Genomic DNA, 27,960 nt, shown 5'->3' on the forward strand with positions numbered 1-27,960 from the left:
TGTAATTTTTCCTTTTTCTTTATTATGACCTTTTAACCCAGACCCTTGGAATGACAATTTACTGTTTCTGTAGAGAAAACCACTGCTTCTTAAATAGGGAAAAAAAGGGAAATTTAAAGCAAGTGCTTAACCTAGAGATTCCTGTGAATCATTCTTCCATCTCCCAGTTCATTTTGTGAGTTGCATTAAAAATGTTTCTTTCAGTTGTATTAAAGTCCTGTGGTTAAAAGATAATCCAGAGCAAGATGCAGAAATTAATAAAATGAAGAAACCAGTATGCAGTTAGCATAAACCAGCTCTCTCCTTTCTCTCCCGTCTTGAGAGGAAAAGGGGTAGTAGCCAGTGGTGACCCAAAGCATTCTCCTTTTCTAAATAAACCTTTCATAAGAAAGAACACAGCAAACAGCACTAGCAGTATTAAACCTGTCTATCATGATTTTTTCTGGATGTTAAATAGATTCCTTTTATAATCCTTTTACATTTCTTTTATGAAATTTAAATAAAAAGCTCCTGCTTTTTACCAGATGGCTATATATTAAATAAACATTTGAAGTCTCAAATTAGTTGAGTTCAAAATCCAAACTTGTCTTCATATCTGTCCTTTCCTAATAAGAAACCATAAAAATACATCTGTGCTTACTCTTATGCTGTCCTTCAAGGGTATTAAACTACTTGCTCGGTATTCCTTAATGGATGAGATTGCTTGCACAAGACCAGCATTTAAAGGAACCTAAAGAAGATATAAAAAGTCTGTTTCCAATGGCTTCCTATTCAGTACTCCTCACTTTTTCAGGGCAAACAGTTCTCTTTTCCATCTTATCTTTATCTAAAGAAAGTTTCTAACAGATTTTCATTCTCAGACTTGTTTCAAAGACAAAATTGGGCCAGAGAATGCACTGAGGTTTTGTTTGCTTTTTTAAATTCACTTGCTTCATACTACTTACATTTTTATCGTTATTTTCTCTTTACCAATCGGATTTCACTTTTAAGCAATTTCTAGCATTTTACGCAGAAGCAAATCTTGCATCTATAAAATGCAGGTCCTTGAGCACATTAGTCTATAAGACAAAGGTTTCAACTCAAAATAAACAGAAAAAAACAATCTGAATTGCACCAAAAGCTGTCTACTGTGGGCTTAATAATTGTACTGTAAGGAGTCTGATAACACAGCATATCCTCCCTTCACATCACTATTGGTCTGGAAGAAAATGTTGCTGCTGCAGCTCTAAACATTTATTTAAGAGGGTTCCTTATTAAGAAACGTCACAGTGTGAGTCTTGGTGAAACAATGGCAGAACTCCTAGGTCTCGCAGAAATCATCTACATCAAGAGATATATCCATAAAGACCGATACAAGAAACACAGTCCAATAAAGGTCATATTAGACCTTAAGTTGTCCCCACATCATCTCATAAGGAAAAAAAAAAATCCCTGAGTTACTTCTCTATATACAGCCAGGCATTTTACACAGCAGTGAAGTGAGATCTAGGTGTCCCACAGACACTGGACAGGGAAGCTGACTCTCTCACCTTACAGATAGACTCATAGAATCGTTTAGTCTGGAAAAGACCCTTAAGATCATCCAGTCCAACCATCAACCCAGCACTGCCAAGGCCACCACTAAACCATGTTCCTAAGCACCACATCTATGTATTTTTTAAACACTTCCAAGGATGGTGACTCCACCACTTCTCTGGGCAGCCTATTCCAATTGCCCACCCTTTCAGTGAATAAATGTTTCCTAATACCCGATCTAAACCTCCCTGGTGCAACTTGAGGCCGTTTCCTCTTGACCTGTCACTTGGTATCTGGGAGAAGAGACCAACCCCCACCTTGCTCTGATCTCCTTTCAGGCAGCTGTAGAGAGCAATAAGGTCTCCCCTGAGCCTCCTTTTCTCCAGTCTAAACAACCCCAGTTCCCTCAGCTGCTCCTCATAAAACTCGTTCTCTAGACCCTTCACCAGCTTTGTGACTCTTCTTTGGACACACTCCAGCACCTCAACATCATTCTTGCTGTGAGGGGCCCAAAACAGTATTTGAAGTGCAACTTCACCAATGCCATGAGTACATGAGGATGATCACTGCCCTAGTCCTGCTGGCCACAGTATTTTCAGATAGAAAGATGGGACATGATCAGAAAAAGGGAAGCTGAGAATTTGTCAGCTATGTATTTGTAAAACCATATTGTATCTACCATGACAGCAAAGGGCAATGTTCTGCTGTACAGTGATGAACAAGAGTTTCAAAACAGTAAAAATAAAAGTTGATATCTACTACGATTATGCAAAAACTCTACTCTGAGGCCAGAAAACAAATGCAGAGAAAATGCAGACTGTGCAAATTTTCTTTTTTGTTTACTAGCATGTTTCTACACTACCTATTTAGTGATAGATCATTATTTAATACATGACAGATAGGCATTGTACCATTTGTAACATTGTACAAAATATATGAACATCTTCTACATATATTTAATAGGTGCATTAATTTTACTAAGAAAACCCTGCAAGCCTGGTACAGGGTTCTTTTAGTTAGTTTGAAAATAATTTCAAGTATTCATACCAATCACTGGATTCTGCCGTGAGTTTTAGAGGTTTTACTGTAATAGGTCCCACGTGAAAGAAAATTAGCTCTCTGCCCCTTGAGGCTCTGTAAAGTCCAAAGAACCACACAAGCACAAACACAAATGAAATCCTCCCAAGCTCAGTAAGATGTTAGCAGTAGGTTACCTCAGGGATCAGTGTTAAATTACAAATGGAGAAGCCATTACCATCAACAAAGGTGAATTAATTTTCATCTTTCAAGCAACTAGCCCTTTCAAACACTGCAACTGCAAATTATTTAGGAATTAGACATTTTACAAAAATAAACAGTGCTTTGCGATAACAGATACTTTATTAATGGGCAGAATATATTACTAGAATACAATATAGACAAAAGTTATTTGAAACATCAGGGAGAGGGGACTGGTGTAAAACTAAAATGTCGATTAGAGGTACAGACTACAGGTTATCAACTGCTGCACTAAAACGTGCCCAGGACTTGAAGCCACTGTATAAATCGGAGAACAGGAGGAGGGAGAAAAACATACAAAATATCAGAATTCCCTTGCTTAGAGAAGTACATCATAAATGAAAACTCCAAGTGTATACTAAGGAGGTAAATCCAGTAAAAAAATAGTTATGATTTTTCTGGAAATTATTCAGTCTCTTGTAAAACACAACCATATTAGACTAAGTTTCAAAATATGAAACTCCTCCCAAAATTAAAGTGTGTTCAGATGTCAAATTTTTAACAAAAATGAAACTGTTTGGAGAAAACTACCCAAATGAGCAAACCAGAACCAATGAATTTGTAGATCATGCTAATGCACAAAAAAACAGAGCAAAGTTTAAATAAAACAACCACACAGAAGAAAACCAGAGTAGCAGACAGTGCTACCACCCATGAACTGACAACAAAGTTGACCGTCTTCAGAACCAACTCGCTGCTGCGAACGGCCTATCACACCACTGCAGATGTTACAGGCAACACCCTAATAATTATGTAACTATTCTAAAGTTACTGTACTGGCCTCCATAATATCCCAGAACTGAACTCCTGCTTTCAGGAGTCTCACCATGCGACGTTTTGGTAAAATATGCAGAAGAAAAAACCAACAATCACATTGTCTCAAGAGCTACTGAACTTGTATCGTGAATGTGACTACACTGAACAAACAGCAAAGCGTAACTTATTAGAAATACAAGCTACCAGAGGGATACCACACAAGTCTACCAACAGCATCGGCATATCCTATTCACTGTATTTGAAACAACCCAAAGTAACTCTATTAGCTCTCTAAATTGGCCCAGAAAAGAAGTACTGGAGGTATTCAAATTATACCTGTAACACCTTTCAAAACCACAATGAAGCTCAAAACAAAAAGGTTAAAATTACAGGTTTTATTAAATAATGGCTTTATAACCTCCATAGCTTTTTCAAAAGCGAAATTAAAAATTTATTACCAAGAAAAAATCATGGTAATCAAAACTTAGTCATTTTCTTCCACAGAAAAAACTATTGCTTATGACAACATTTTTTTTTTTTTTTTTTTAAAAAAAAAAAAGATTTACTTGTCTATGAAGTAAAGCATTGCTGCTATTCACAGGGAAAAAAAGAAATCTTCAGATTCTGAGCAGCTCAGCTATAGGAACACCTGTTTCATACCACTGAAAGCATGACAGCAGGTTCTTGCAGATAATACTAGCAACGTCTTTATATCTCAACGGCAGAATACAAAACTTTTATTTGACCAAAAAGGAAATTTAAAAAGTTGTTCTTTTGTTTTTCATTTGCTTGTTTGTTTTTAATACATTCTCACACATAACATGAATTGCATTGCAGATAGCAGGGATTAATGGAAAGCTAAAAGCTTCTTACCAAGTACCCCAAGGCGATAGTTGACTGTGATGACTATCACATTCCCATAACTTGCTAGAACACTGCCATCATATAAATTTCCAGTGCCTTCCATGTAGGACCCTCCGTGAATATACACCATCACAGGCTTAGGTCCCCCACTGTCCCGAATGTCTGGAAAAAATATTAAGACACATTTTATTTCAAGAAAGTACCAAATAAGTTACATGCAATATTTTAATTTGTTTTTATTTTATTTTTAGTGAGGTTATTTTTCTTGAAGTGTTTCTCAAGCAACATCTTTTACGTAAGGAAATGGGAAGGTGGGCGTAAGTGTTTCTTTGTGGTTTGCTTGTAACCAAAGTTCATATTTTTGAAACACTCATTGTTCTTGGAAAAGCACGAAAGAATCGAAAATGGTAACATGTTTGCTCAAATGCAATGGAACAGTGGTCTGAATCTGTTCCTGCTGAATTTGATGTAAAATGTCTACTAACATCAGTGTGAGCTCGTTTAGGCAAAGTCTGAACCCTTCTGAAAGCTCAGTGCATCCTTCTGTTCACTTAGCTAAAGGTGATTCACCACGTTAAGATAAACAAGATTTCTGCTCGCACATAAATTGTTGATTGTGTCCAGTGTGGTAAGATCAATAATATTAAAAAAGGGTGCACAAAACAGCTGTCTTTTGATAGGTCTGAAGTCTAAGTTCTCAAAAATACTTGGAAGCTGTTCAAATCAATATTATTTGTAACCTGGGTAGCCTTAAGTTCAAGTTGTGTGGGTACTTCCTATTTTACTGAATTATGAAAAGGACTGTATGTTTGAAAAAACAGCTGCCTGGAACAATGTTTCTAAATCTGCACCCTGCATTTAAACCAATTGCAAGGTTCTCAAAAGTGATGCCAAATGCAGGTAACAATTTTGAATCCTGAAGCTCTGCCATTGTCTCAGACAGAAAAAATAGACAAGAAATTGACATATTGGTTTGAATTTAACTAAGAAAATGGTTTGGGTATCCCCCCCCGACACAGTCCTATTTATAACATGATGCATCTACAGGGAATAAAATTTCAAATATTAGACCACCACTACTCCTTGTGAGGAAAGTTATTCTCTAAGTACCAATTCATCTAAGTACCAATTCAAAACAACAGTTCACACTGGGATAATGTATGTTTTTAAAAGATTTTTTTCTGTTGGACAGGAAAGAAATCAGGTAACGTGTAAATTTAAACTTTTACATCTGGATTAAATTGTGTTTTGATCTTATTTACTAGATGCCTGAGTCTTTTCCACTGTCCAAGTCATAATATTCCATAATAGTGCCTTAAAATCAAGAAAGGCAGTAACAAGAGAGCATGTAAAAACTTCCAGTGAGGAACAGTACTGGATGTTCTTTGAAGACATTTTTTGTCATTATGACAGTATTCGCGTAAATTCCCCAATTACTCACTTCAGCATTTGAAGAAATCTTAGATGCATTGTTTACTCCTTTGATTTGGAGGAATCTTAGTTAAAAAGCTTTCAAGTACGCTCTCAGTAGAATTGTTTGAATCATTTCTGGAGCACTGTAAAGACTACTAGGTGAAGGCAGTTATAATCAAAGCCCTGCTTTTTGAATTTGCTGAAAAAGTTCAGCACAGATGTGTCTGTTTGTAGAAAGCCAGTTGCTATTATTATTTTTATATTGATTCTAATTTGAAGAAAATGCCAGAATAGTCAAGATCAGAAATTGGATCTTCAATATTGGAAGTACTAGAACAATCATTTATTCAAGACCAAAAGGATGATGAAAGGTTGTGCACGAAATTGCATGTATTGCTTTCCTCACTCAAGCATATAGTAAGGGCTTTCCAACATGCAATTTTCAGAGTGTAAAGCTAAGAAGATTATTTATCTTCATCATCCATAGGATAGAATTATGAGCTCCTGGGGTTTAAAACCTACATCGAGGAAAAAATCTTTTCAAATTCATATACTGTTTTCAGTAGATGGGTTTTTTTTCATAGTTTATGCTGCCTTTTTTTTTTTTTGATACAAATATGGAAGCAATAATAAATTATTAATCTGAAATCACTGTGTGACTGTTCCCAGCAGAAATTGTACACAGTTAATTGTGTGCTTGGTGGTAGCACAGGGGGAGACTGTCTCAGAATTCTTCTTTAATTAAAATTACATAGAATTACGGAGTACCGACTGTGAACAGTAATGAAATGTTGGTAGTACTGGCCTGTTTATCTGGAAAATAATATTGGAATATTTTGAAAAGAATGGGTGTCCTTTATCTGGGAAAGGAAGCACGCGTTCTTAAGTAAAACCTGACATAAAAAGAAGTTATTCTCTGAGTAAATTCTGTCTATACCATACTTCTGTAATTTCCCACTATGAATATTCTTATAAAGATTACAGACAGATAAAGACAGACTAATTTTCAGCTGTGCCTATGTGCCATGACAGAGCAGATGACATGCAATACGAATTTTCCTCATGCTGCTTTGCCAAAGTCATCAGTCTTCAGAGAAATCCCTTCTATAAAAGAAAAATGGTGCTTCTGTGTGTCACAGGCAGTAATCTAGTACTGCGAGAGGTTACGCAGTATTGAGCTGACACTAGTGGGACTCTGGGCTACGGATTATGTTGAAACCATGGAGCTCTTCATGTGAAGAAGAGAGATCACTGCATTTTGGTCTTGCAGTCGGTAGTTTCATATCGATTGCAGTCTACAGCTGTCCATAGCTAGGAACATTTAAAAGGTGTAAATATGCAGCTGGGATACTACTGTTTAAGTACAGATGTTATTAACTAGTGGATATTAATAATAGGATCAAAGGAAGAAAGCAAAAAATCAGACCATAATCAAGAATTGATTCCTACCTGAAAGTGAGTAAATGTTTCCCCATGAAAACTATCAGCTTTTAAAATCAAAATGGAGGATGTCTTAAGATAATACTCTGTGACAAGAAACTCTGTATTGGTACAAATAGAGTAGAAAGATGCATTTTTCAAAAATGCTTATTGGAGTTAAGTGTCCAACTCCTAGAAAATCACTGAGATTTTGCCACTCAAATACTTTTCAAAACCTAACCAGAAATGATTCAATACATCTTTCATTTTTTTCCTATAGGCTGGTATCAGTCCTTTGTGCGTGTGTCTGCACAAGTAGCTCATTCCAAACCTGAAGAATTGGGGTACAAATGTAGCATTTCTGCCAAATGTAGATTTATGTACTGCTTTAATTTAGTTGTGCACTATTCTTTTTGTGTTTTTTTGTTTGTTTTTTTTTTTTAAAGTTTTATTAAGTGTTGCTTTAATTAAAAAGCAGATACATGAATATTTTAAAATACATGCAGGGATAGTGCAGTTCAAAATCCTTCTCAAATTCGACTCTGTTCTGTTTTCATTCACACAGAAGTTAAGACTTGAGTGCTGGGATTTTTTTGGCTTTAAATTGCTAGTTCATAAACCATCGAAGCAGGTCTTACTGTACAGCAGAGAATGATCTTATTTATATCACATATACATGACCCTTCTTATTATGATTTCCATCCTTTTCTCTCCTCTGTACCTTTCTAATGTTTGTTGTATCTACTTTTTATGTCTGGTCTTAATTACATTACAGGCAATTTAGAAATAGGGCTGTCTTTTATTCTATGTTTGTTACATCACACAACAGGGAACCGTGTCTGACTGTGAATACCAGTCACAATACATAATTATAGCTTCAGTCATTTGAAGCTGATGTGAATTTGACACGTGACTTAACAAGTATAATTTGCAGGGAACAACCAAAAAAGGGAAAGGAAGAAAGCCTACCTAGAGACAACTTAGCACAAAACCATAATTAGTTTAGCCCATATGTCACAAGCAGGGGTTTTCCAAATGTTATAAAAAATTATGACATTTTGATGTAGAATATTAAGTAATTTTTTTTTTTTGTCATGAAACAGTACAAGAACAGTGGAAAAGTTTTAGATAGGTTACTGTAAAGCCCATGTGCTCCTTTCATAGAATATTATATGGATAGATGCATAGCTCTTCCATAAGCTTTCGTCCAAAATTTAAGTAGAGCATGGCACCAATCAGTGCCAGTCTTAATCATTTAAAAGCCTTTTAACAGTATTTGACCTTTCTGTTCAAATCTATCAGATGCCTCATAGGTGCACTATTTTAATAAGCTACTGCACTGTGCAGTGCTAATATGTAAACATTCATTAATGCCATGTTTTTAACATGATATAAAACTAGACGTCTGGAGGCTACCACAGTAACTACTGAACTTCTTTTAGGAGTGGCAGCAAGGTTCTAGATATGTTTCATAATTTCAAATACAGCCTGCACCCATCAAGTTTCAGACAAATAGAAATATCTCTTTTTCATTTGTTTTTGTATTCGTCAAATGAAGAGATCGTTTTGTGCACCCTCAAAAATTTAACTGAAGGACCATATAGATGTATATTCTAACACACACACACACAAAAAAAAAAAAAAAGGCCTATGCTTTTACAGGTAAGCATCTGGAGCAGATTCTCAGAGTAGGACCTCGATAGCCAGATAGGTAGTAATTTTAAATTATTAAAAGATGACTGTTGGCAATGCAAAAGCTGACAGACTCTTCACTGTATAAGCAATGTTTGGCAGTGCTAAAAGTATAATGGAGCCCTGAAGAGGTGCTTAAATTAAAGGTCTGTCAGAATTTTTATTATGCACATTTTCAAGTATTAATAACTTCACTACAAAAATTCAACATAATCTGAACTCAGGTTCTAAGTGTAAAGGGAAAATATAATCCCCAAATTTAATATGCAAGTGACATTGGCACCTGTACTTGGGAGCTGGAATCACGGAACTCACATGAATGGATGACAGGATGAACAGGAATCATGAATATGTCTCTGTGTGTCAGTTATCAAGTTCACCCAAAGTGATAAGTTCTGTGCTGCTCCAGCCTGGCTGGCACTCATTAGAGGCTATAATTAAGGCTGAAGCATGTGGTTGCTTTGTGAGGTAGACAAATGTGTTCTGCTGTTTACTGATCCCTGAAGTCCGAAAATGTACAACTAGTGCCAGACGGAAGGATTGTTTCTCTCCCTATTTCTTACCATGACAGTTGAAAGCAGACAAAATGCTAAACTTGGCATCCTAGTCTATTTTAATACTAATGGAGCGATGGGGTTTTTTGGAAAAGATCCTCAATTCTGAAAATGTGCTCTTTTCCGCCAATGGCGCTACAGTCTGTTAAGCATAAGAAGGGATTTGCAGAAGCATTATGCATCATTAGCAATTTAAAATTTGAGTGGAATTTTGTTTGTTTTGATTTAAAACATGCGCTGGACCAAGAACTTCCTTCAGTCAATGAAGTCCAATAGCCCGTATAAGACAGAGCATCAGGCTAAATGATCAGAATCTTCACAGTTACAGCCTGTGAACAAACAGCAACATCTGTTCCTGATCTGTCCCTTTTTTTTCACAGGGGAGATCGGAATGGAGAAGGAAGAGTAGAAACATCTAACAATTACAGACCCCGCTTCTGAGGCATGTACTCTCAGTTCCCTGCTTTACTATGGACACGATGTCTGCATTCCTCAAACTGAGCATCTGTATTCCTCATTTCTAAAAATGGAATAACATTCCTCTATCGCAGAGCGATGCTGTGAGACTGAATACATTAAAAACTGAGATATGCTCAAACAGCATTGCGGACTAAATACGGATCTAAGATTGACAGGTTGATGTGCTAGGTAAGGTGTGTATGACAGAATGGTGGATGAGAAAAACTCATTTGTGAGCCATCCTTCATGGTTATTCCATACAGCACTAACTACCTAGAAGTCCACTTCTGATCCCTGAGTGCATAGACTGATTTATGATTTGTGTTGCAGTATTTTAAGACATGCCAAGGATTTTAGCATATATAGGAACTAAGGGTGCATAAAAAGTCACTGGGTTTTGCTATAGCCCAATTAAATCAAGTTCAATTACTACCCTACCAAAATTAAGACTGAGATAAGATATTAAGATTAAAATGTTTTACTTTTAAAGTAAGCTTTGTTTCTAGACTGGGGAAGGTGCAGTTTATTCAACTCCTGAGCAACTTAAAGTTAAATCTTGCATCTAAACTAGATACTGCTTATCTGCATGCCAGCAAATAGGCATATCCACTGCTGCTATAGAAAGGGAAAGCCCTCATGCTCACTGGTTGCAGGTACTTTTGCCACTCTTGTTTCTGGCACCTGCTCAAGTAGTTCAATACCTACTGAAAAACAGGCAAGCAATTTCAAATGTAGACATAAAAGGGTTAAACAGAAACAAGGATGCATCCAGACTGGGGAAAAAAAAGAAGACGTTTATATAATTTCTGACTTTTCACACATTTCACACTCATAGAACTTGAAAACACCTTCATTTTTTAAACAGCAAATTTGCAGATCATTAGCTGGTAATGTGCATTACTGCCTTTGGGTCTTTTGAAAACAAAAATGAAAAATGATCTAATTAAGCCTGGTCTACTGGTTGCAGCACATACCAGAGATCCAAGTTTGATTACTGATTCCAGTGCTTGTGCTGGGAATAAGATTATTGAACACTGTTTTAAAATGAAATTGTCTAATCAAACTATGATGTTTGAGTGACACAATACAGAATACTTTCCAGGCATTTGATTGAAGAAGCTGCTATGAAAGATCTTTCTTCTGGAAAGGTATAATATGAGAAATAGACATGGGAGCTCTGAATTTCTTAATACAGAGGCCACACTGAGCATTTTAGAAATCACTGGACCCTGTTTATGTAGCATGGATTCCATGGTTATACGACACAGTTTTTCACTGTGCAGTCTCCCTAATATTCCAACATCGCCATTCATTCAGTTTGGTATTTGTTTTATTTTGTCCCCAGTTATTCGTGTGTAGATTTTGATATTGAGTAAAACTATCATACTGCAAAAGGCAAAGAGTTTGATGGACAGGTTAGCAGGAATCTAGATAGCTAAGGTGGCTTTTTGCTTTGCCTCTCTCCTTCCTTCTACTTATACCCAAATTGAAGTTTGTGAACTCTTCGGTTCTGCATATGCAACAAGTGCTAGAGTTCCAGTGCAAAAGGACAGGTTCACAAAACATAGGTCACCTGTTACTGTTCCTCCGCTGAGGGACAGTGCAATGCATGGCCTCAGCAGATGGGGCTTCTACCAACCTAGCAGCCATCAGTGTTGACTGATCGTAAAAATTTAAATTTGCCCTGTCTTTCTGTGACTCTCGGAAGCAGTAAAAGTCTAATTACTGCCTGCATTCTTCTACTGGCACAGAAAGGAGAACAAAACTGTCACTTGTATGCCAGCGAAAATTAATCCCAGTCCTATAAATTACAGAGATTTATTAGTGTTTTAAATGTGTTTCTTCCCTGCTAGTTTCACTGCTGTGTTCTTACAGTCCTTTCTCCGTCTCCTGCAACTGTCAATGTGGGAGACCGGCTTTCCCTGACATGGACACTTGTTCTCCAGTGACTGAGATCCCTGCTCTCATCTGATTCTAGGGACTTAACTGCTTTCTGAGAGCAACCGCTCTGCTGAATTTCAGCAAACTGGGGAGTCTCCTTAAGTGTGTCTAAGCAGAGAAGGACTCAACAAATGTTAAGCCATTAGCATCTGTCTTGGCAATTATACAGCAATTTAGGAGAGCCATTAAGGTCCACTGGATGAATAACCCGGGTTTCAAATGGTTTCTTAAAACGTATAGTTAAAACAAGACAGTGTAACTTTCACAATGGCTAATTCAGTATCACAGGTCTTGGAGAACACACCAGAACGCCCCTTGCAATAGTTTGTCGGGAACTAACGTGGAAATGATTTGGCCACACAGGGCGAAGTGGATCTGAATTACCACACTTCGCTCTGAAAGACGCCCGTCCTGGTTTTGCCTGGGACAAAGTTAATTTTCTTCCTAGTAGCTGGCACAGTGCTGTGCTTTGGATTTAGGATGAGAATGGTGTTGATAACGCACTGGTGGTGGGGTTGGTGCTGAGCAGGGCTCACACTAAGTCAACGACTTTCCAGCTTCTTGCACTACCCCACCGGTGAGCAGGCTGGGGGCACCAGGAGCTGGGAGGGGACACAGGTGGGACAGCGGACCCCAGCTGACCCAAGGGGTATCCTATACCATATGATCTCATGTTCTGTATATAAACTAGGGGGAAGCTGGATGGGGGCCACCTCTTGGGAACAGGCTGGCCATCAGTCAGCTGGTGACAAGCAATTGAATTGTGCATGCCTTTTTTCATATATTCTTTTATCATTGTTATTTTCCCTTATTTTTCGGGGGGTGGGGGTGTTGAGGGTGAGTAAGTGTCCATGCGGTGTTTAGCTGCCTGCTGGGTTAAACCGCAACATATGACAACTTTCAAAGGAGATTTTCAATTAGGTTCTCTCAAATCTTAGGCCAAGTAGTGGGCTTTCATTCATATGCTTAACATACACATTCAGTAGAGGATCGTAAATCAGATGTATAGATTTGTGGGTTTATTTCTAAAGTCTCTGTTAAATTATTGGGTAAGAAATTAAATGCTCATATTTGCCTTCTTTCATCCTTTGTGATAAAACTGCATGTTTCTCTTTGAGTAAAATAATTAATGTTCTGTGTAATGAAAAATTTCTTAATTAAGAGCCTTGCAGTCTACAAATTAAGCTTCATCTTAATATCTGGCAAAAAAAAAGACCCCAGATATTAAGAGAGAAGCAAGTAGCAACTCTACTAGTCTTATATGGTAATTTATTTTACCCATTGACCATAAAATATACAAAGTATGTGTTTAAGATTCAGAATGTTGAAGCACATCTACTTGAAGGGATGAGACTGCTCAGGAGAAAGAGCCCCTTGTTACCATTTTCATAGCCCTGAAAAAATATCAAATCTGCATAGCTTATACAATTAACAGACATAATTCATAAACAGAATAATATGCTTGACATTTCACACTTTCGATTTTACTTGGTAATAGGGTTTTCTAAGGGTCACCACAAGCAGACAGGCATCTTTATATGCTTGTAGAAAACAGAAGGGATCAGATTCCCCTGGATGACACCAGTTTAGCTCTACTGTATTCACTGGTGCTGCACAGAGCCTCACCAACTGCAAATATTGCCTGCGGTGGGGGCCTACCTCTCTTCTGCAGGGAGGTGGGGTCGTCTTGCATTTAGTTCTATTTGTTCATGGCCATGTAAATGCAGAAGGCTTTGTATTTGGGGGAAGTCAGTTGCTTAAGAGACACTTTCTAAGAATTTTCTGTAGTTTTCCTTTTATAAACAACATTTTATATGTTTATCAAACCGAGATCAGTCAGTGAAAAAAGAAACGTCTTTGTACGTGGTGAAATACATAGGGTTAGAAAACATGCAAAAAGGTGTACAGAGAAACTTTAAAAGAGTGTTAGTTTAAATAGTATGGACAAAATTCAGTCAAAAGGTGGGATGCAACATATCAAAAGTCCATTTCAAGAAAACAAAAAACCCTCCTCTTTAAATATCGTTACTGTTTTGTATCAAAACGTAGAAATTAACAACATTCTTTCTTTTAAAAAATTAAAAATATATATATGTATACAACAAGCAAGAAGACAAAACACATCAAAAATGGGAATTAAAAAAAAAACTCTTCAAAAGAAGACAAGAAGTCAAAAAAAGAGGGGAGTAAAAAGATTTTCAGGGATCCTTGTCATGCAAATCAGTTTGGCGGCAAAAAAATACCTTCGTCTTCAGCACCGTCATTATCACCTAAATCATCTGTCTGTTTCTTTGTAAGGGGACCTAGGATTGAGAACGGAGAAAATGGAGGAAAAAAGACAATTCAAGAATATACAAGACTGAAGAAAAAAACAGTGAATATTAAAATCCCATGGATGTTTCAAGAAAAACATTTGCAGAGAGGGAAATCTTAGTTTATATCAACCAATTTTTCATTACGTTTTTCAAACATTAAAGCAAAACCTTCCCTAGGGGGTATTGCTATTAGAAACATCTTGCACAAGAATCAAAGAGTGCCCAGTGCTTTATTGTTTTTAAATGAAGAATCAAAGCTTGTTTACTAAAAGCATACCCACCATAAACTATATTTATCCACTTAATTTAATTGTTTTTTTGTTGTTGTTGTTATTAGGAATAATGGAGACAAGAACTGCCAAATTACCTCTTGCATTTGACGCAATAAGGTGGCTAATAAATGTCTTGACAGTTGGTTAAAACAATATTTTCTGTGAAATGCTAATTCACATTTCTGAGTTCAATTTCAGCTCATGCTTTACAAAGATAAGCATGGGTTTGACTTTTTTTTTCTTTTGACACACTCATTACATTCTCTTTTATATAGAACTGTAGATTCCCTTGAAACCTTTGACTACCTGCTGTGATATTTATAAAGAAACATGAAAATCCATAATCCAGACATAAACTAGAAACAAGAGCGAAATCCTAGACCAACTGAAGACAATGATTTCTGCCATTGATTTCAATGGGGCCAGGCTTTCATGCACTGTATACAAAAGTTGCATTGAATATTTAAGTTTTAGCTTGGGCAAGACACATGATATTGTAATTCCTTATTTCTATAAATAGATGGCAAGACAAAATTCTTTCATGCCCAGCACCTGTATTATTAACAAGTATTAATAGATTCATCATCTTTCCCAACAGGAAAAACACCTGCTCCTTTACCAAGTAATAAAAATATGCACCAGAAGGAAAGTCAAAGGCCATTCTGAAAATATTTCTACGTCATTTTACACACTTACGCACAAAAGACAGTTGGAACTCAGCATTATTTTTTTTTTTTTTTTACAGAGCTCTCTCATTTCCATGACATTCTGTAATTTGCATGCAAAAAAAGCAATCAGTACGAACACAGGACTAAGTAACAAAAAAAGAAAAAGCCAGCCAAGCACAGAGTAAAAACCAAGAACTTTCTCATGCATAAAATAGCAATAGACAAAAACAACAACAAAAAGGAGATGAACAGTATGTGTTGATATTTGCAGTAGATGTAGGCAAGAGACATGCATTAACTCTAAGCATTATGGAGTATTAAAATATTTGTATTTAGAAAGCTTTCTCTAGCTCTGTTATTTTACAGGATAGTAGTCATTCAGCATTAAACCTGTTGTTTATAGGCAAAATACCACATATCTAAGTGATGCATTTAACAAAAGACATTCATAAAATGTTTGTACCAGGTACATGGATTTGAGAAACAGAAACAACCCATGAAATACCATGAGATTTTAACTGAACGTAGGAACTGGACCATATTACTGAAAAAACCAAAGCTGAATACCTTAATTACTGCATCAGTCAGGAGTATAGTTTTAAACTCATTCTAAATACAGAACACTAGAATTATGCATCATAAATTAAACAGGAGCATTTTCATAGTCACATCTGCAACAATCACTCTGTTTAGCACAGAGCTTTGGTGATGCAATAGCTTTTCCTAATACAAGCCCTGAATACAACCCTTACAATATATGCTCTCTAGATAATGTGACCCGATCCAAATGCACACACTCAATGTCTTGCTGCCCATCATTCTCATACCATAGCAACTTTAGTTCTAAAAGAATAAAACCAGAAAAGTAAAAGATGTATGGAAAGAATAAAAATAATTTCATGGTGGGTTTTCAGCATGGTGAACAGGAAGAATGAAATTAAGAACTTTAAGAGCTATGGATTTAACAGAGCTATGCACTTAATAATGGAGAGCCAGACACAGCCAAAGATAGATAGATATATACATATACGTACACATTTTTAATGGCTTCTTGTTATCTTTTAAATTTTTTAAAGTCACCAGAAAGGAACAAAGTAGCATCTGGAAAGGCAAACAGCACACATTTCTCCAAATAACTTGCACAGAGAGGGGCAATTTCTTTTCTGGATGAAACCAAGATAATGAATTTTACATATTATTTTTTTTAATAGCTAGCCTTTGTGAGGTATTTTGGTTCCAGATCTCAACAGAAGTTACACAGTGCATCAAACATAACAATGCAAAAGACTAATCTCATACGATCTCGGATTTTACAATATATTGAAGCATAACTGGGGCTAGCTATTAAAAATAACCTGGGTGATTTTTTTATTTATATAGTTCTGAGTTTCTCTGAAAACAATAATAATAAAAAACCACAGCAGACCACCTTCCTTATAAACATCAAACCACAGAATCATTTAGGTTGGAAAAGCCCTTTAAGATCATCAAGCCCAACCATCAACCCAGCACGCCAAGTCTACCACTAAACCGTCTCCCTAAGTGCCACATCTACACGTCTTTTAAATACCTCCAGGGACAGTGACTCAACCACTTTCCTGGGCAGCCTGTTCCAATGCTTGACAATTCCTTCTGCAAACAGGCTGACCTATTTTTGAGTTGTCATAGATTAAACATGCCTTCTAATACCACTACATATGTAATTCACAATACGGGGGCTCTGCTTGCCATGTCCCCTGAGCAGGATGACTCACCCCTGGTGCAGACATGTGGCAGACACACCAGGCACCACTGAAAGCACTCTGTTAAGAAAGAGATGAGACACGATTTCTGCCACAAGTTCACTCCAGTCTGCAAATATAATGGGCCATATTCATTACATCTCAGCAACAACTAACTTAAAGAAATATAAACCAAAACGCTTCTGGCAGATTTTCGGCTTCTAGGAGTTAGGTCTAGAAACCAAAGCAGAGTTTGGTCCTTATGCACCAGGCATGAAACTACTTACCTATTATATCTGTACTTCACCTATACATATAGGGATATTGTGAATCTTAATTTGTATTTGTAAATTGCTCTGCAGTCCCTAAAAGAAACACCAGCTCAAGAGTCATTGTACATACAGCTGTCTAAAATGGCATACAGCAACATCCAGTGGTTCGATCTTGAATCCTCAAAGAGTAAGCAGAGCTCTGAGCTTGACTGTTTATGTGCTGCGTGGCCCATTTCATGTATGGCTGCTGAAGAAATTTTCTGAAATCTTTAAAAGAAGTTCTGGATTAGATTTCCACCCGTTTCACCAGTAATTCTCATTCTAAAATCAGTAAGAAATAGCTTTTGCTTCCGACTCTTTGGTTAACAGACTACACTGACTAACAACATCACTGTGTCTCTATGATCATAAGGAAAGACTGACGTCTTGAGTCCTTAAACAGGAAAACATGCTGAAATCACTATCAGATAAACAAAATAAAATCTTATGGAAAGATCCTATAAAATATAGCAGCCATAACACTTTTAAGTAAAAATAAGTCAGGCCTGAAATTCTTTAGTAGGTGTGTAATTTTCAGTTATTTTCTACAAGTTTTAATTAATATTCTATAGAAAGTTTATGGTTTTGTAAATTAAATGTATCCCTCAACTAGATTTATTTCTTTAGCCCTGTCTGTCAATTCATTATATGATTCTTTGGGGTTCTTCCATAATATGAATATTCTTTTCAAGTAACAGAAATTAATCTTAATATACTGATGCTAAAGCATAATACACTAGAAGCCAATTAAACAAAAGAAGAGTATGCATTTTACAGAATTATGATTGCCCAAAGTCTTTTGTCCACGGTTACTTTCCACTATAGCTTGTCTTCACCTTCTGTGAAGGCCCACTTATTCCTCCTCTGAGAATTTCACTTACAAAAATGGGCATCCATTACAAAAGGACCATTTTACAATGTATAAGACATAAGCCTTCAAATAGATACACTACCTTATTGAGATGGCCTAAATTTTAGCTAAAGTTTATGTAATAAATACTCAATGTCAACAGAGTAATCAGGTACCATAAATAATGGGCGGAAAAGAGGATACTAAAGCCTCTAAAATGCTGACACAAAGATGATTTACTTATCAAGAGGCTCTCTAAGGTTTAGTCTCATTTAGTCTCATGTTGCTGCATACCCATAACTCTCGTTAACGCTAATGGGAAAGTAGACCCCTAAGTTGGTTTAGCTAGCGGAAGAAGTGATTACTACATTTTAGATCTCCTAAAGGCAATGAATAGTCTTGCTACAAAAGCTAAAGGAAAGCTATGTGCAGGAGGCAATCTTAACAAACCCTCTACTCATTTGATTTAAAAACAGTTCTTACATTATTTAAAGTATTATTCAAATATTTATTCTATTTGTATTGCAATCAATGTTAAGGAAGTAACATGACACATTTTAAAGTCTCGATAGTTGACTACTGTATGCTTGCAGGTGACTTTCCTCTGCTCAAAGTAAGAGCAATAACATACCTCCTGTCCAGTTAGCTAAAGAGTTCAGAAATATGCGTTCAGAAATAATTAAATCTAGCTGTATTAATTCTGGGTGTTATCATTCCTTTTGATGAAGGACTAAGGTGGTTTAGCTCCCAAATATATTAAAGCTGATTATAAATTCTCTCTTTATGGTCTTGATTCGGCAGAAATTATCTGTGGCCTTTTGGACTGCCTGTGTGTGGGAGGCATGGAAGCTGGGGATGTCATTAGCTTTTTGGCTTGAAAAAGCTATTCAGCGTAAAAAAGTCACACTACATGTTGACACCATTTTGTAAAACAACAGTTCAAATCCTCAAAACTTAATAGATCTGTACTCATGTATACAGTCATTGTGCAGGCCAATATATTTTCCTTCAGTAATGAGAAAAGTGTGAAAGAAAAAAAGGACATTTTACATTAAGTTGACTCCATGGATCTAGCAATTTCAGAATCACCACAGTAATAATCATTCTTTGTATTAAGGTGTCTGATCAATAGAAAGGGAAAGAAATGAGATTAAGGCCAACTGCAGAAATAATACAAGTATTAGAAAAATTCACTAAGTGAGTTGCAACACCATGGAATCTGGTAGTGCACATGTTAAATACATTTATATATTTATCTTTAGACTTAGATAAGTGCCTCCATCCATCCGTTGCTATTTCTTCATCATTATCTCATTATTTAATTGATCACTGAAGATTTGTGAGGTGAAATTGTATCACCTTTTTAGGCTCTACCCTCAGATCCAAATATAAAATAACCAGTCCTTTGTTATTTCAACTATCATTTTTATGCAACACACACTCCAACTTCAAAAAAAACCACAACAAAATCTATGCTGAATTACCACAGTCTAGCAGATGTTAGCTGAGGCCCAATAACACGTTGTACCTATCTCCTGTTTTTAATTTAGAAGATATTAATGATGACTTATAATTAACAATCTCCAGACCTCAACATTTTCAGTGAAGAGAATTCAAAAATCCAATTTTTATATATTGAAATCAAAACATAACTATATAAAATTTTTTCTTATGAATGTAATGACAATTTGGAAAGATACAGCAAAATAGTCATCTGATTAATAACTTTATAAAACCATCTTATCATCAAACTTACCACCAAACTAATCAAATTGAAAGTTAGAAAACTCTCAGCTAAAATACAAGAACCTGAATTCCTTACAGAAAAGAAATTTGGAAGGTACAAAAGGCAGCTGGGTCTTAAGAAACATTTAACTGGAAAAAATCTTGATTATACTTTGTCACACTAGTAAATATATATAAAAAAATATATACTTTATAATATTTCCCTTATTACTGTCTTGCTTTCACCACATGCTCACATCTTTTCTCATTGTTTTTCCCACTTAAATCCCTTTTATTTCCATATTGTTCTTATTTTAGTATTTGTACTTATTAGCAGGGCAAAGCTCTGGTCAACTTTGCTTTTGGATGAAAACATTTGCACTCATGTTTTAACAACAAATGATGGCACAAACCTCCGTTTTTTCACATCTTACTACCTGATTTGTGATGACAATCAAGTTCTTTAATTAAGGCTGCAAGTAATTCAAATTTGCATCTGCAAGTGAATGACAGGTGCAAATTGAACCCACAAAAGGGTTGCCAACTTTCTTTGGAAATTTACATGTATAAATGCTTTGTCACTAAAGAAGCTATTATGACACTTCCAAGACTAACTCCTGCTGTGTCCTTTATAACAGCATACTGCTGTAATGTCACACAGAAAGAATGTCTAATTCCAAACCTTTTTATTCACAAGGTTAATCACACTAGCTGTGTCTTAATTTCCCTTAAATCTGAAGAGTTTCATTACTGAACACTAGATTTGTGTGAATTTCAATGAGATCCGAATTTGGAAACATAGGGAGAGTTTGACTCCTCTGCTTCCTACTTTATGCACAGCCTGAAATTCTATGTATCCTCAGAGGTGAAGACACTTTATATGCTCACGTGTCCCGTGGAGAGCAGCCCAAACCAAGCTTCATTTCAGGCTCTCTTTAAAGCCCCTTCCCTTGCAATAAGCCACTCCATAAATCCAATTCACTTTTCTAGAGGCTTTTGCTTACATGATATGTCTTACGCAGAGTCATGCAGTATTACTAGAAAAGTAGGCAGGATAAGTACAGATCACTGGGTGAGCCATGCTCCCCTGGGCCCCCCATCCACAGCCGACGGGCTCAACCCTGAAGAGGCACACAGATTGCATGCCTCATCCATCTGGCTGGCTGCCTGCGCCGGCACCCTTACAGTGTCCTGCCAGATAGAATTTTGGATGAGCAAAGCTCAGCTCCGCTCTGCCCTGGCACAGCAGTGCAGACACAGTGGTACTGCTCTGATGAATGAGATTTGCCAAGACAGGTTCAAAGACAGCACAGGTCCATAAAACTTTCCATAAAATACAAAGCTAATATCCTAGGTGAGCTACCTGCTAATCCTTATAGGCTTGCAATGAAAACATAGCTCATGCATGGAATATACTTAGGATAAGCAGCAATTCAGTGGAAGAGCCAGCAATCTGATAATTATTCTACGCATCGTAGCTTCTGAACCACTCCGAGTTCTGCTCTAACCAACAGGAAGTAAAACAGTTACAGTGGATAGGGGAAGGAGGAATGAAAGTCATTCATTCATTTTCTTTTCACTGAAATTAAGGAAAGGAATGGGCACTTACGGTAAAGCAGTGGCTGTCCCACCCATTAGAATTATACATGAGAAAAAGAATGCTTCAAACAGACCAAGACTCTGCTGGCCAAGGCTGGCACAGGGGACACACACCACAGCTGCAGTACAGAGCTCCAGAAGTGAGGGATGGGCAGGTAACAGGCATGAAAAATGAAATTTGTAAGCTGTTACATGGCTGTTATCTTCAGTATTTACCACTCCAGTGCCACCTCACTTGCTTATATCACAAGTTCATACAGCTTTTAACATTTTACTTGCATTAATAATTCATGTTGGTTTACAGATACTCATATTGCATGGTGACACACTGCTGTAATGAATTGAATGCAACATTACACAGCTGTGCCATCACCCGAGCTTCGAGATCATGAGTCAATTCTCTCTCTCTCCAGGTAATGATGACAATCCAAATCCTAATAAACACTTATGCACATGCTTAACTTTAAGTCTACAAGTAAGTTCTCTTAAGGCAACAGGATAAACCTCCTAATAACATAAAGATAGATCCAGTATCATTAACAGAACTGCTCCCAACTACATCTGGGCCAAGAGGTGAGCTCAGGAGTTAAAGCTAAGCAGAAATGAGTATCGCAAATTTCTGACTTCCCTCAGTTATTCTGTGGATAAATCTAATAATAATTAAAAAAAATAATTTCAGTCTCTTCCACATACTACCAAAGCTCTGTAAATAAATTTTTGGTTTTTATAAATGTATTTTCTGTCTGTTTACAAACAAAATTCAACCTCCATTTTCTACAGCTCTCATGATCAAATTGCTTCTTAGTTTTATGGAAGATATGGAATCACTTGAGACCACAAGCTTAAAAATAGCTATCATATTTAGTTCATGCAATAGAACTGAAAATTTATAATTTTAAGATGCAAATTTACAGTTCCAAAAGGGAGGTTTACAATTGCTATTAATATACCAACATTAATCTTTACTTTCTTTCAAAGTTCTCTATAGTGTTGCTGGAATAACAGTGCAAGTTAGGGATGCAGTAAATGCATCTTTCATACAAGGATATATGAGGAGACACAGCTGAGAAAGCCACCATTAATTTAGGTAAAACTGCTAAGGTTTGGTTTTTTGCTGCTTTTGTGATTTTTTTGTTATTGTTTTCAGACAGGGGTTGTCTACAGCAATAAGACAAGCTATCAGAAAGCATTCTCCACAAGCTCTTAACTACCAAAATATAATTTAAACCATACTTTTTTTAAAAAAATCCATCTTATTTTACTTTTTATTTCATTGTCCCCTTCTCTTCTCAGCCCAAAACAACAACTGGACAAGTAACCTTTGTAATTTTGCCCCAAATATCTCTGGAAAGAAATTAGCCCAGAACAGCAGTCTTGGCAGGTGAGAGCGCTTTGGGATTCTTGCACAAGTAAAATTACCTTTGCTATGGACAAACACTCTCAATTTGCCTTCTGCTGGAAAGCCTTCTCCCAGGCTAATTCTATTAACTGCAGGGGCTGGTGTTACAGCAGCTATACAGTTTTGTTTATGGCACAGCTGAGCATACAGTCCAGCTCTCCTGAGACCCAGTTTCATAGCCCAAATAGCAGAGTAAAATGGCCTTCATGTAACCATGTAATTGAACATTGCAGAGAAAATCAAGTTAATTGTGCATAATATTTTCATATAGAGTTTGGAATGAAATAAGTTCTCCTACCCCTTTCCCCAATGTACTTCATGTCATCTGGTTTTAAGCCACATGCTTTGAGCTCTATATAATTCACTGTACCGCTGCAACCTGTGCAGTATTTTACCATCTAAAAAGCCACACTCTATGGTTTACATACCATACAGATCATACATAACATACATGGCTTATTTTTTTAGGTTTCTGAATGAGCCACTATCAGTAAAACTTAATTTTCCAGCTACCTCACAGAGCTGAATTTCTTTAGAAAAGTGGTAAAAGGGAGGAGAATATTTCATGTTGTACAGCTGACGGCAGTCCGACCCTCTCCTTGCAAACATCAGCAGGCAGAAAGGCAGGGAGTTTATAGGCAAACACCTTGTTCCTCAGCTTTTCCATTCCCTCATATTAACTCCACGTCACTGCATTTCTTGCTGTGTTGAGTAGTGCAAAGAAAATCTGATTCTGTAGTGAGCGACCAAGGTAGATGTCATGTATGCTGAGTCATTCACAGTAGGCTAAACTAGATGGAACTGCATCCGCCACCATTAATTGCAAAGGCCTTTCTTCAGCGTTAGCCAGAACTTCCCAGCCATCTAATGCTGATGATGGTACCTAAGCCACAGTTCCCTTTTTCTTTCTATCATACCCAGGTTTGTCTCTTGAGATCTCAATGGGAGATAGCACTTCAGATACTTTACATCTATCTGCACATATAATCATATTTAAATGTTGTCAAACATTCACATAACAAAGTTTCTTCCTGGAAAGTGAAGGTGGATGATTTGTTTTAGTTATATATGACTATATAAATATATGCACGCACACACAAATACAGGCAGTTTCTCCTATATGCATTTTTAACACAGGGAGATTCTTCCTACAGCTTTAAAGCTCTGAGCATTATTGAAATATAACTACATTTAAAAATAAATACTGATACTAATAATCTGGTGTTCAGAACTGCGATCTTTCCATTAACTTGTATCTTAAAAGGAATAGAGATACTTCAGATCAAATGTTTCTCCACTATTCAAACTATCCTTAGAAGACCATTTAACTGGGACTGTGGTCACCAGCTTTTAGAAACATATTTACATCTGCTTTCATTACCACACCTTTTGACAGAATCAAAGTGCAAGCTCTGAGAAGCAGTGATGGGAGAACTGAGGGGGCAGTGTTTATGTAAAAAGCCGTCAGAAGAAAAGTGCCTGGCCTCACTTATTTTCTTGTATTTATATACTGTATTTTTAGAAGAGCATAATTTTAGGCAGGAAAACTCAAAACATCTCAGCAACGGAGCAGTCACAAAACACGAACAGCACAGCCAGTACTTGAAGATTAGTGGGATCAAATACTTGTCATAAGAAAAATCATTTTCATTTTGACATGTTTTCAGTATTAGCATGGTACTTGTTTTGAAACTACAGTTGAAGTACTCTGCATGTTATATTAAGGATTCCCAAATGGATAGATAAAATCCTTATACTGAATGGAGCATGAAAGGAAATCAGCACATCACTTCTAATCTAGCAGAACTTACAGGCAGGCGGTGGTACTTGGGACCACATATTTACACAGCTACTGTCGACTCTTATATGGACAGAAGGCTTGAAACCCTTCCAGTAGAAACTTTGCTTTCATGCTTACTATTTAATAATTGAATACCTTAACTTAGAAGTTGGTGATCGGGAAATGATAGTCAACATAAAATAGATTTACAAAATGTCAAGTCTGTGACTACAATGTATTATTTACAAAAAGCATAGCAAATTTAAGGGCAAAATGTTACAATAGCCCTTGCTTCTATTTTCACAACAGCCATTTAGATGAGAGTTGACGAGTTTGGGACAATATGACATTTCTAATTCTTTATATGCTGACAATAACCTTGCTTTCTGAAGGAAAGCGACAAAGTGTGCAGCAGATAAAAGCATAACATTTCCCAGCATTGGACAAAAGTTATTCTTACTTCTATTGTGATTTATTTTCCTTCTCAGAAGTTTACTTGCTTAGGATCACAGTATGGACACAGTTACTGGGGGGGTTATATCGAGCTATATTTCTCTGTTTTAAAGCTGACTCTAGTGGGGTAAAAGGTACTTTCTTTTCCCTAACAAATATAGAGGATTTACACAAACAGTGTGAACTACTAAATTATAATAATGGCCCAAAGTTTCACGCATAGGTCCTTTTGATAACAAAACCAGTAACTAAATTAAATATGGCATTTTGTAACAACTAAGTTATGGAAATTTTATAACAACTTTCGCAAGTCAACTAAAGTTACTGCAAAAATATTGTGGTGATCCAAGCTCTGTCCTGCTGAGCAGGGTGGATGCCTACAGCAAGCATAGGGAACTACTAACACCAGAACAATGCTTTACACTACCAAGCTACCAAACAAACTGGGGAAAGTTAAAGTAACTCCTGTAATAGACAGCTAACATCCTGTTCCTCTGGGGTAGTAAAAATTGCTTTTGCTTATGGACCCAACGGAACAGATAATCTCAGTCCTTGTTTTCATTTCAGCATCAGTAATGAATAGTTTCCATAGCAGGAGGCAAAATTTTAAATTTATAATTTTTGTTTAAGATTTTAGTTTGTTAGCATTGGGGATTGAGTAGAATTTTGGTAGTGTTAAATTAATTCCAGCTCTTCAGCTACAAGATTAACTAAACTGTAAACGCAGGGTATTTAATGTAGACAAATGGGAACAATCAAATTAACTTCTACAGATTCTGAGAGCTTTTAACTCATTCCTTCAGATATATAGATGTGCTAAGTGTATATTAACTTTGTGATTTAGATGGAGGAAAAAGCTTTAGAAATATACGTGGGCATAGATGACATCTATATTCTTTGCTATTGTGAGACTTAAAAATGTATCTGATGGAGAAAGAGTAGATGCAGACGTAATAGTTTGAAAGCAAAAGAAAAGCAACTTATTACTGATAGAAACTCCCCCAAAATAATAAACTGTGTTTACTTTTATTGGTGAAATCTGCTTTTCTGGAAACAATACTGGTAAGGATCATGGATCAATGATATCCAGTAAGTCTTTTAATATTAAAAGTTTTTGATAGAATAGTTCTATTCTTGTATCACTGTTATGCAGTCTTACACTTTCTTTAAGTAACAATTACAGATGTAATCAGACTCCTATATAGACAAAACATGAACAAACTGCTTCATTTAACAGAAGGTTAATAGGTTTATATTGTCACAAACTATTAAAAAGGAGAGTTGATTTATGTTTCAGTGTAAAGCACTAGCAACAACTTTGCAATTAGCATTATTTGTAAGTTAAAACTATTTATATGTCAGGTTATGATTCATTGTGGGTTTGGACTAGGTTCCAAATGATTGCATTCTGAAGCTAGGCTTGTGTCCTCAGTTTGGAGCTGCTTTTATAGAAGTTACAGGATGACTTCTTGGCCATTCTCCTTCCCTGCAAGCCTTTCAGCTTAACCTCTGACTTCATCCCAACTCTTCACATGCCATTAATATAAGAATAACTTCTGAGTTTTGCAGATTTCCCACCGGCTGTGAATTTTAGCAGACTGCAGCTATTCATCGCCAGAGGCTGCTCCCCAACAACAGCTGTAGGATTGACACCAGGAAATCACACCTGAGCTGGCTTTCCTGCTGTCTGAATAACATACACAGAAGCTTAAATTTCAGTGACAGTTGTAATTCTGTTGAAGAGCTGGGAGTAACAACGCAACAGCTAGCTTAGAACTACTCAAGGAGCCTAACGTAAGTTGCAATCAAATATATCACTCTTCACAGTGTCAGCATAACCTTTGGTTTTTAAAGTGCCATTCTCTAGGCCAGTGTCTTTCACTGGTACCACTGATGAACAAAAAAATGATTTATGCCATAATGTGAGCAAGGCAGAATGCACTGGCATTTCATTAGTGATTTAAGTTCTGCAGCAGGATGTCCAAACTCAAGGGAGCTAGAATTTTAGGAGTTATGACCTTTAAAGGCTAAATGTAGTTCCCCCCCATGCAAGTTCGGTGTCTACATGACCAAGGACCATGTTGATAATGGACTTTTCAATACTTATGGACCATGCAGATAATACACCCCATGTAGCCAACATGTAGACCCCTACAGCTGTAGGCACCACGAACATTGGCGCTCTCCTACACCATCTCTCCTCAAACCGCAACGGGTGTTTAGATAGTTGGCTCACACAGACAGCTACAAGGTAACTCCTACATGACATTGTCTTATCTGGAGGTGAATCCCTCTCCCAATTTCCAGAGATTAGATTTAAATTGACATGGGTGGTGAGGAGTACACATCCCTCATATGAAACACAGTAAGATTTTTTTTATTTCATTTCCTGACACGATCAATTTTATAGTTTTGTAAAACCTGTCAGTTCATTGTTAATTTTTGTGTGGAGTTCATTTCATGCAGACATGAATTTATAAACTCTCATTAAAGTGAATATACTGTGTAGCATTACACCTATATGTTAGTCTGATACTTTGTCTTGAATAATTAGTGCACATCATTGAAAGCACAGATGGGTGATTCAAATAAGTATGCGTCATATGTAAAATTCACTGAACCTTTAAAGTCTTCCAACCAGTTGTGTCTGTCATATCTATTATGTCAAACAATAAACTGCAGAGCCTATGTTGGGTTTCAAGCTTGAATTAAAAGTTCCTAAGACCCTGCCCTCCCATCATCCCTCAGAGCAAAAATTACATTACTGGGACCTATGAAGGGAGAATAAATATCTAGAAACATGTACCATTTTGGTAGCAAGAGGTTCCATTTAAATCTGTCTTCTTACAACCACTTGCTCAAGCCAAAACAAACTTAATTTTATACCCACTAAAATTTCTCATTTGAAAAATGTCCCAATCTCCTTCTGCTAACAATTTGCCCCAAAGTTTCACTTTAACTTCAAATTTTAATTTT

At 36.6% G+C, this 27,960-nt stretch overlaps 1 protein-coding gene across 3 annotated transcripts in view; it reads right to left on the reverse strand.

The window, feature by feature from the left end:
* Nucleotides 1-27,960, reverse strand: part of NLGN1 (neuroligin 1) — a 328,188-nt gene that overhangs the window by 197,459 nt on the left and 102,769 nt on the right. For 2 of the 3 annotated variants that reach the window (XM_027809643.2, XM_055723666.1), the window contains 2 exons: nucleotides 14,135-14,194; nucleotides 4,423-4,575 (listed from right to left, as the gene is read on the reverse strand). In XM_027809643.2, coding sequence (XP_027665444.1) covers nucleotides 4,423-4,575; nucleotides 14,135-14,194 — 213 coding nt within the window. The remainder of the gene's footprint in view (nucleotides 1-4,422; nucleotides 4,576-14,134; nucleotides 14,195-27,960) is intronic. The other variant, XM_027809645.2, reaches the window with a different exon arrangement.

The sequence above is a fragment of the Falco cherrug genome, chromosome 11 (assembly GCF_023634085.1).
Source record: "Falco cherrug isolate bFalChe1 chromosome 11, bFalChe1.pri, whole genome shotgun sequence".
NCBI lineage: Eukaryota > Metazoa > Chordata > Aves > Falconiformes > Falconidae > Falco > Falco cherrug.